The 10,239-nt window shown below is 45.9% G+C and overlaps 1 protein-coding gene across 1 annotated transcript; it reads right to left on the minus strand.

Moving 5' to 3' along the window:
• Positions 1-6,868: 6,868 nt before the first annotated feature.
• On the minus strand, positions 6,869-7,897 carry LOC138674858 (olfactory receptor 11L1-like). The gene is made up of 2 exons (XM_069762677.1): positions 7,889-7,897; positions 6,869-7,789 (listed from the first exon to the last, which is right to left on the minus strand). The coding sequence occupies exons 1-2, from the start codon at positions 7,895-7,897 to the stop codon at positions 6,869-6,871; spliced, it is 930 nt and encodes a 309-aa protein (XP_069618778.1).
• Positions 7,898-10,239: the final 2,342 nt, after the last annotated feature.

Genomic DNA, 10,239 nt, shown 5'->3' on the forward strand with positions numbered 1-10,239 from the left:
CTTTAACTCTGTCCATGTCGCCATCTCATGAGGAGATTATTTCTCTGCTCGTCATTCCAGAAGGAATTGATGAGGTCCTGTTGGGAATACCTTGGCTACGGTACCACTCTCCTCATATCGAGTGGTCCTCAGGCAGAATTCTGGGATGGGGTGAATCTTGTGGGGGTAGGTGTCAGAGGGAGTGCATTCAGGTTGCTACAACCGAGGTATCCGCAGATCTATCCTCTCTCCCCAAGCAGTATTGGTCTTATGCAGACGTGCTCTCCAAAAAGGCGGCGGAGACCCTTCCGCCCCATCGCCCCTATGATTGTCCTATTGACCTCTTGCCTGGTGCTGAGCCTTCCCGGGGTAGAGTCTATCCGCTATCTCTCCCGGAGACGGAGGCAATGTCACAGTATATCCAGGAAAATCTGGCAAGAGGGTTCATCAGGAAGTCAGTGTCACCTGCTGGGGCAGGATTCTTCTTCATGCAGAAGAAGAATGGGGAATTGCGTCCATGCATAGACTACAGGGGTCTTAACGCCATCACCGTTAAGAATAAGTACCCTTTGCCTTTGATATCTGAGCTATTCGATAGGCTTCGGGGAGCAAGGGTATTTACTAAATTAGATCTGCGGGGTGCTTACAACCTGATTCGCATCCGTGAGGGGGACGAATGGAAGACGGCGTTTAACACCAGGGATGGGCACTATGAATATCTGGTGATGCCCTTCGGGCTCTGTAATGCCCCAGCCGTTTTCCAAGACTTTGTGAATGATATCTTCCGGGATATGCTTTCCACCTCGGTCGTAGTCTATCTGGATGATATTCTCATTTACTCTCCAGATATTGACTCCCACAGGAGAGATGTTTGCAAAGTCTTCGACCTCCTACGGGCAAACTCCCTCTATGCCAAGTTGGAGAAGTGTATGTTTGAGCAGGAGTCCTTACCTTTCCTAGGCTACATCATCTCAGCCCAGGGATTGGCTATGGATCCTGCCAAACTACAGGCTGTAATGGACTGGCAGGAACCCCATTCTCTTAAAGCAGTGCAGGCTTTATGGGATTCATCAATTATTATCGCCAGTTCATCCCGCACTTCTCAACTTTGGTAGCTCCCTTGGTTGCCCTCACCAAGAAGGGGGCGAATCCCAAATTGTGGTCTGAGGAGGTCTCCAAGGCCTTTATCTCTATAAAGTCACACTTCGCTAGCGCTCCCATTCTACATCGCCCCGATGTTGATAAGCCATTTATCATGGAGGTGGATGCCTCTTCTGTTGCTGCTGTAGCATTCCTCTTCCAAAAGGATGCTCAAGGTCGGAAGCATTCTTGCTTCTTTTTCTCCAAGACCTTCGCACCAGCAGAGAGGAATTATTCCATCGGGGACAGGGAGTTGCTAGCCATGAAGTTGGCTTTCTCGGAGTGGAGACATCTCTTGGAGGGAGCACGTTTTCCCTTCCAAGTCTTCACAGACCATAAAAATTTGGTGTACCTGCAGACAGCTCAGCGGTTGAATTCTCGCCAGGCCAGATGGTCCTTGTTCTTCTCCCGGTTTCATTTCACTCTCCATTTCCTTTCTGGGGAGAAGAACATTCGGGCCGACGCTCTCTCTCGCTCCGTTGTGTCATCTGCGGAGGAGGAGCCTCGGCTTATTGTCCCCACCGAGAGCTTGAGAACTGTTGCTCCGGTTTCGCTGGAGTCTGTGCCCCCGGGCAAGACTTTTGTTCCATCCAGTTTGCGACCGGAGGTTCTTTCTTGGGCGCACTCGTCCAGGGTGGGTGGACATTTTGGTACTAAAAGGACATCTGAGTTGCTGGCGAGGACATACTGGTGGCCGCATATGGCCCGAGATGTCACGGAGTATGTTCGGGCGTGTGTCTCTTGCACCAGGAACAAGACTCCTCGGCAACGGCCAGCTGGTTTGCTTTATCCTCTGCCCGTGGCGGACAGGCCCTGGGAGATGGTCGGGATGGACTTTGTAGTGGGCTTGCCCAAGTCTCGTAACTGCACCATTATCTGGGTGAGCACCGCCCATTTTTCCAAAATGGTGCATTTGGTGCCTCTTCCACGGCTACCATCTGCACGGGCATTGGCTGTCTTGTTTATCAAGCATATATTTCGCCTACACGGTATGCCAGACAAAATTGTTAGTGACCGGGGTCCCCAGTTTGCGTCTCGATTCTGGAGAGAGCTTTGTCGTCTACTCAGTATTGAGTTAAATCTCTCTTCGGCATATCATCCAGAGATGAATGGGTTGGTTGAAAGGGGCAACCAGACCTTGGTCACATATCTGCGACATTTTGTTTCTGCCAGGCAGGATGACTGGGCATCCTTGCAACCGTGAGCAGAGTTTGCACTTAACAATGCCGTAGCCGACTCCACCGGTCAGACTCCATTCCTCTTAAATTACGGCCAGCATCCGCGTTTTCCTGTGCCCATGCTAGTGTCTTCCGCTGACTCCAGGGTGGCAGACTGGGCGGTGGAGGCACGGGACATTTGGGATTGCACGCAGGATGCCATTCGGGCCTCCAAGGAGAGAATGAGGTCCTCCACCGATGTTTATCGGCGCCCCGCTCCGACCTTTGCCCCTGGCGACTTGGTGTGGCTCTCCGCCCGTAACATCAGGCTGCGAGTTGAGTCCACTAAGTTTGCTCCTCGCTACCTGGGTCCCTTCAAGGTTCTCGAACAGGTTAATCCCGTGGTCTACCGTCTGGCTCTTTCTCCACGCTTGGGTATCACCGACACCTTTCACGTGTCCCTCTTGAAACCCGTATACATGTCCCGGTTTTCCGAGTCATCTGCCGGGACATCGGGTTCGTCTACGGACGATTATGAGGTGAACGCTATTTTGGGGTGCAAGGTGGTACGCGGCAAAAAGTTCTATTTGGTGGATTGGAAGGGTTATGGCCCAGAGGACAGGTCATGGGAACCTGCTGAAAACATTCGGGCCCCGCAGCTCATTGCTGCCTTCGAGCGTAGTGAGGCCCAAGGAGGGGGGGGCCCTAGGAGGAGGGGTAATGTTAGGTCTCGAGTTCCCACTTCTGCACAGGGGGAATCTCGGGCCGTCTCCACTGCGTTCTCCTATTCCTATCCAGCCGCAGTGGAGCCTGCTCAGCAGGGACGTCGGTCCCAGCGTCTTGCTCGGTCTCGCTCGGTACAGAGAGTTACTGCTGCTTCTTCAGCTCCTGCCATTAAAGTCAGTGCTGGTCAGCAGCGAGCGGACTTCTCTGGGACTAAGTCCTTATTTGCGCACACTGAGCATGCCCAGGGCAAGATCTCCCGTTGGAGATCAAGGGTCATGTGCTCAGGCTCTGCAGCGCATTCCATTGGTCATCTTGGCAGGTCTTGGAAGGGCAAAGTTTCTGTGGCCACTTCCTGTCCTGCAACTATATAAACTGCGCATGACCGCACGGCCATGCGCTAGTGTACAATTATTATGTGTGTGTAGATGGATGTATGTTGAAGGATGAAAGCTCCTAAGTATCCCTCCCTAGAGTTGTTGACTGCTCGCGGATGATGGTAGCTCTCTAGCGCCCGACTATCCATCTGTATGTTACACACATCACAGCATCCTATAGCTGTGCCTGCCAGTACGGCGCCGTGCGCTTGCCTCGCGCTTTCCATACCCAAGCCTGGGTGGTTAGTGGCGTCCGTCAGTGCGGCATCGCACGCACTCTTGTGCTCATATACTGCAGAAAAGGTTCTTTTCACACCCAGTTGCGGTGTTGTGCCAGCAAAGGTCTAATCGGACTTCAATCCCTTTTGGGGTTAAGTTCGCTGACTACTTGCTCGCGCTCTATGTGCGGTACCGCGGTCCTGTGACTTAACAGGATCGCTTTCTTCACGTTGGGTGAGGTTTAACCCACGTGTTTATACTTTTAAGTACCGCCATATAGTCTGTCATTTACTAGCAGCGGGTTTCGCCTGCACGGTGGACCCCGGACTGCGAACGCATCTATATCATCTTACTTGGTGCGTTCCGCCAGTCCTAACATTGCATGCTTGTGGTCACAAGACCACCTGTTGCAGCCACCAGCGAATCTTCACAGCACACAGTGCACACGATATGAGGATTTACACATAGTGACTGTAGACATGTAACATAAGATCCAACAACCCCTTTAAGGATGAGCCGCTACTCATGGGTCACTGCTGTGTGCTTGCTCCCTAGGCCAAAATTTGCCAGTCAGCCCCTGCAGCCACCAGTCCACATTTCAGCATATAACTCTTTTGTGCTAATTGTGTGGACCAGCCACCAGTCCACATTTCTGCATATATATTATTTGTGCTAATTGTGTGGACCTGCCACCAGTCCACATTTTAGCATCTAAATTCTTTGTGCTAATTGTGTGGTCCAGCCACCAGTCCACATTTCATCATATCAATCCTTTGTGCTAATTGTGTGGCCCTGCCACCAGTGCACATTTCAACATATATTTATAGAAGGAGGTAGATCTGGGGATTTATTATGATGGAATATAGGCTGAACTGGATGGACAAATGTCTTTTTTCGGCCTTACTAACTATGTTACTATATATATAATTATTTGTGCGAAATGTGAGGTCCTGCCACGAGTCCGTATTTCAGCATATAAATCCTTTTGAGCTAATTGTGTGGTCCAGCCACCAGTCCAGATTTCAGCATCTAAATCATTTGTGCTAACTGTGTGATCTAGCCAACAGTCCACACTTCAGCATATTAATTCTTTTTGCTAATGTGGTCCAGCCACCAGCCAAATTTTTGGCATATCAATCCTTTGTGCTAAATGTGTGGCCCAGCCAAATTTTCTAACCTCCATACTGTGCAGCTAGTGATCACTGCAATCTGGCACTGTTTATATTAATATGCCTTTCAGATAGCAGTCACACCGCTCAAGACTTGTGGGCAGCTGACCAAGGTGAGTTTGAGCAATAGCCTGGAGCTAGAAAAGACCTTGTGTGATAACAGTGCAAAACTGATGGCTAGGGTTGAGTGACCTTTACTTTTATAGGATCGGGTCGGGTTTCACGAAACCCGACTTTTTCAAAAGTCGGGTCGAGTGAAATCGGCCGATCCTATAAAAAAGTCGGGGTCGGGGTCGGCCGAAACTCGAAACCCAATGCAGTGCATTGGGTTTCCAATGGTTCCCAGGGTCTGAAGGAGCGGAAACTCTCCTTCAGGCCCTGGGATCCATATTTAAGTGTAAAATAAAGAATTAAAATAAAAAATATCGCTATACTTACCCTCTGACGCGCCCTGGTACTAACCGGGAACCTTCCTTCCTTCGAATCAGCGCTTCCAAGACCTTGCGGTGATGTCGCGGTGACGTCGCGGCTTGTGATTGGTCGCGCGGCCGCCCATGTGACCGCTCGCGTGACCAATCACAAGCCGCGACGTCACGCAAGGTCCTGCAAGCGCTGATTCTTAGGAAGGAAGGCTGCCGGAAAGAAGCAGGGCGCGTCCGAGGGTGAGTATATTCCTATTAGGTATATACTCACCCTCGGACGAGCCCTGCTTCTTTCCGGCAGCCTTCCTTCCTAAGAATCAGCGCTTGCAGGACCTTGCGTGACGTCGCGGTGACGTCGCGGCTTGTGATTGGTCGCGCGAGCGGTCACATGGGCGGCCGCGCAACCAATCACAAGCCGCGACGTCACCGCAACGTCACCGCAAGGTCCTGCAAGCGCTTATTCGAAGGAAGGAAGGTTTCCCGGTTAGAACCAGGGCGCGTCAGAGGGTAAGTATAGCGATATTTTTTATTTTAATTCTTTATTTTACATTAAATATGGATTCCGATACCGATTTCCGATATTGCAAACATACCGGAAATCGGGATCGGAATTCCAATACCACATTCAGAAGATCGCCGACTTCATGGCCGACCCCACACAGGGGTCGGGTCGGGTTTCATGAAACCCGACTTTGCCAAAAGTCGGCGACTTCTGAAAGTGGCCGACCCGTTTCGCTCAACCCTACTGATGGCGGTTCTATGTCGGAGCAACCTCATACATGTGCCTTACATGGCAAACGTCCTCAACCAGGCGGTGCAGCAATTTCTCTGCCTGGATGAGCTGCTGCAGAAAGCACGGTTGCTGTGTGCTCACTTTCACCAATCACACCCAGAAGGTCATCGACTGACATCACTACAGAGGTTTTTCAGTTTACTGGTTAACTGGTTAATATGCTGACATGGCAGAATTCCCCTGTGCAAATGTTGCCCAACTGAAGCAGCAGTGATGAACCCTGATGCAGACTGTCATTATGCGCAGCCTGGACCAATGCAGTTTGGATGCGGTGCAAATCAAGCTTGCGGAGTGGGCAAAGATGAAGGACCTCTGCACCCTTCTGCGCAGTTTCAAAATGGATACTAAGATGGTTAGCGCTGACTTTGCCATCAACAGCATCACTATTCCGGTCAACAACATGCTGGAGAACACTTTGAATACTCTGTGGGAGGAGGTGATGGTCCCAGAGAAAGAGAAGGAGGAGGATGAGGAAGGGTTAACAATGTCTCTATGCTCCGGACTGTCGCCGCAAAGATGGGAGCCATGGGAGGGAGGATTACATTGTTCGAGCAGGGCATATTGTACCAGACAAACTTATTTTTCATCTTTTTGAGGCAGTTATTTGTACTTTTTGTGATCAATATTAATTGAAACTATAGAAGGCTGATTTTTGACCATCATTTGGAGTCTTGAGGATCCAGTACTATTTCCTTTTTTGCGAATTGTAATTTGTACTTTTTGGGGGGTAGGTAGTTGTAGACAAGATTTGTTATTTTTTACTTCAATGTCTGTCTGCTTTTAGGAATTCAACATTAAAAAAGCTCATATAAAAAATGTAGAGGGACCTAAAGAGATCTACGTTATCCTGTTACTCCTAATGACCAGCTATGAGAAATAATTTCTATTTTTAAGACATTTGTTGATTAAGAGTTGCTTGTACTGCTTTTATGATATCTTTGTTTCTCAGACTGTAAATTATGAGATTGATCAAAGGAGTAAACACTGTATATAGCAGTGATAGGATCTTACCGATGGTAGAAGATTGACCTTTGGTTGGAACGACATAAACACTGAACATGGTCCAGTAAAATATGGAGACCACCGTGAGGTGGGAGCTACAGGTGGAGAAGGCTTTCTGTCTACCGGTATTGGATGGGATCCTAAGGATGTTAACTATAATATTAACATAACAGCTTATGATTATTATAGTAGGGGCAATCACTAGGGGAATGCTAAGTATATATATCTCCAGGTGGATGATGAAAGTGTCGGAACAAGCAAGTTCCACTAAAGGAACCGTGTCACAGACAAAATGATTAATAATCATTCCACAGAAGGTCAGAGTTGATAGCGTTGTGCTGACAACGATTGAAACAGTAAAACACAAAACCAAACTTACGAGAACCATCATCGCACAATATGCTCTTGTCATGATAGACGTATAGCGGAGAGGATTACAGATGGCCAAATATCTGTCATAGGACATCACCGTGAGAAGAAAACATTCAAATTCTTCTGAAGCGCTGAAAAAATAAAGTTGTGTGATACAACCAGTAAAACTGATAACCCCTCCGTTGTTCAGTAAGACGTGGAACATGTTTGGGACAATATTGGCGGTTAACAAGATGTCACTGATGGACAGTTGCGAGATGAAAAAGTACATTGGAGTGTGGAGGTTTTTACTGAAGGAGACTAATAATATTATCATCAAATTTCCACATACGGTTGCAACAAAAACAAGAAAAAACAGAAGAAACAAAGAAATTCTTAAAACTTGACTGCCTTGAAATCCTACGAGGAAGAGCTCTACGACCACAGTAAGGTTTGTCTGCAAATAAAAAAGTTAAGTATTCCTAAGTCGACTTCACATGACATGATCCCATACTGTATTACAGTCAAGACAAGAATCGTACTGGTGAGACTGTACCTCGTCCATAAAATAGAGAGAAGGTAATTGCAAAATCTCAAACTAATCTTTAAACTTTAATTTATAATACGATCTTTCTATGTTTTCGTTCCAAGGTTAAAACCCTACCACTCAACTTTTAATAGACAGAAAAATGAACAGGTCCCGTTTTTAAAACAAATTATTTTTTTTCTATGGACATATTATACTGTGGTCAGAATAGTGATAGTCCTTTTCGATGAAGTTAGCTAATAAATTCACCTACCTATATATAACATTTAACATAAGCAGCATTGAAAAGTATAAAGCGGCGATATTGCCTTTGGATGTTGGTCTATGACTAGCAGCATCGTGGAGAAGCAGTTTTTGAAGTACATGGTGTTGGGTATAAATTCCAAGGTCTGGGAATTGTTTTTGACTTCACTATACCATTTGGCATCTTTCCGTTTCAAAAATATATTCAAAGTGGTCTTCAAACTATGAGCTTTCGCTGCTCTAGCATCGATACAGTTACTGATGACTGAGTTCAACTAGAACAGTGTCACTATTGTGCCCAACATATTGGTCCCAACCCATAGAGTGCATCACTAATAAGAGGATGCTTGCCTTGACTTTAGTGGGATGTGTCAGATTTTAGAGCCACCAGGACATTGCCTGACGGTGCATGATTTTTTTTTTTATGGCAAACGTACCAATATAAAAAATAATATGAATTATGATGATTTCCTGAATGTCTGTTATTTGGACCTGACCGTGATTGCAGATGTTCATGTATGGTTCATCTCAGGAACTGAGCTCTCTCTTTCAGCATGAGTATCATGAGTGTTGACTTTGGTACTGTAGGTGATCAAGCAATTGCTACTTCATCTCCCTTTTTTCTCCAAAATTAAATAGCAAAATATCAAAAACTAAAAAAATTACATTTTTGGTATATCAGAGTGAAAAGTTCCCACAATAATAAATTATGCAATTATCAATGCAACATAGGTGAAGGAAATACATCTTTATACTCTTCCCACCACTCACCTCTCTGAGGGATAATTGTATTAAGAGGCAGTTTGTAGGGCTCCAATATTGTGGGCCATGGACTACGACATTTTGCACTAGGTTTCTAAACATTGCAAATTTTAAAACCAGGCTCATGAACATCAATTTGCTCATTTCCACCAAAATCCAAAATCTTTCATGATAGCAGCCATCATTTTGCAGGACTCAGAGAGCAGGGAAGCAGTGAAAAAAAAACTGACACTCATCTTGCTTTGGCTGTTCCTAAAACTTTTGCACTGTCACAAATTCTCTTAATGCCTCCTCACTAGTGATGAGCGAATATACTCGTTGCTCGGGAGGTGTCCGAGTATTTGTTAGTGTTCGGAGAATTAGTTTTTATCGCCTCAGCTGAATGATTTACAGCTATTAGCCAGGCTGAGTACATGTGGGGGTTGTCTGGTTGCTAGGGAATCCCCACATGTAGTCAAGCTGGCTAGGAGTTGTAAATCATTCAGCTGCTGCGATGAAAACTAAATCTCCGAACACTAACAAATACTCGGAGACCACCCGAGCGTGCTCAGGAAAACCCGAGCAACGAGTATATTCGCTCATCACTACTCCTCACCTGATTTTGGGTTTACGGAGCTTATTTTCTTCCCTACGCCCCATGATGATGTGGGGCATGACACAAGCCATCAAAATTAATGTTTGTTTGTTTCAACCCTCCAATTTGGCAGTGAAAAACTGCAATTCCGGAGTCTTAGAAATGGAAGAACTTAGAATATAGAAGAATGAAGAGTGAAGACTGACTGATCTTAAGACGATGGAAGTTGGACGGCTCAAGTAAAGGTTAATTTAAGATTTTTGCTTTAATCCTTTCCCAGCAAACTTAACTTGCATCTTTTCAGTCAGTCATTAAATGTTATTATCTTTAAGAGACTTTCAATTATGATTATCTTTCTCTGGACTGGCAATCACAGTAGAAAGAGTTTAGAAATCCACAGCATGCGCCAACCAGATTTATAAATTTTCCAAAAGTATAAAAAAAATTGTAAGACTGTATTGACTGGTATAGGATTGGACCCAATTGTTTTATATTAAGATCTCATTGGAATTGTGTCCTGGGTTTGAATGAGGCAAAGATTAAGCAGCTCTTACATTCTCTAGTTAATACAAAATATACTTTACTAAAAATGTAAAAAGTAAACGCATCACTACACACCACCTTCCTTAATGAAAATAGAAAATGAACAAAAAAAACCCACAAACAGAACAGAGGAGACGAGAGAATATTTTTTTGAAATCTGGAATTCCTGACTCATGTTTCAGAGCTGGAGAAACATGTAATGCCAGACAAATCTAGTAAATTCTCGTTTGTGCATTCC

Source organism: Ranitomeya imitator, chromosome 4 (assembly GCF_032444005.1).
Source record: "Ranitomeya imitator isolate aRanImi1 chromosome 4, aRanImi1.pri, whole genome shotgun sequence".
Taxonomy (NCBI): Eukaryota; Metazoa; Chordata; class Amphibia; order Anura; family Dendrobatidae; genus Ranitomeya; species Ranitomeya imitator.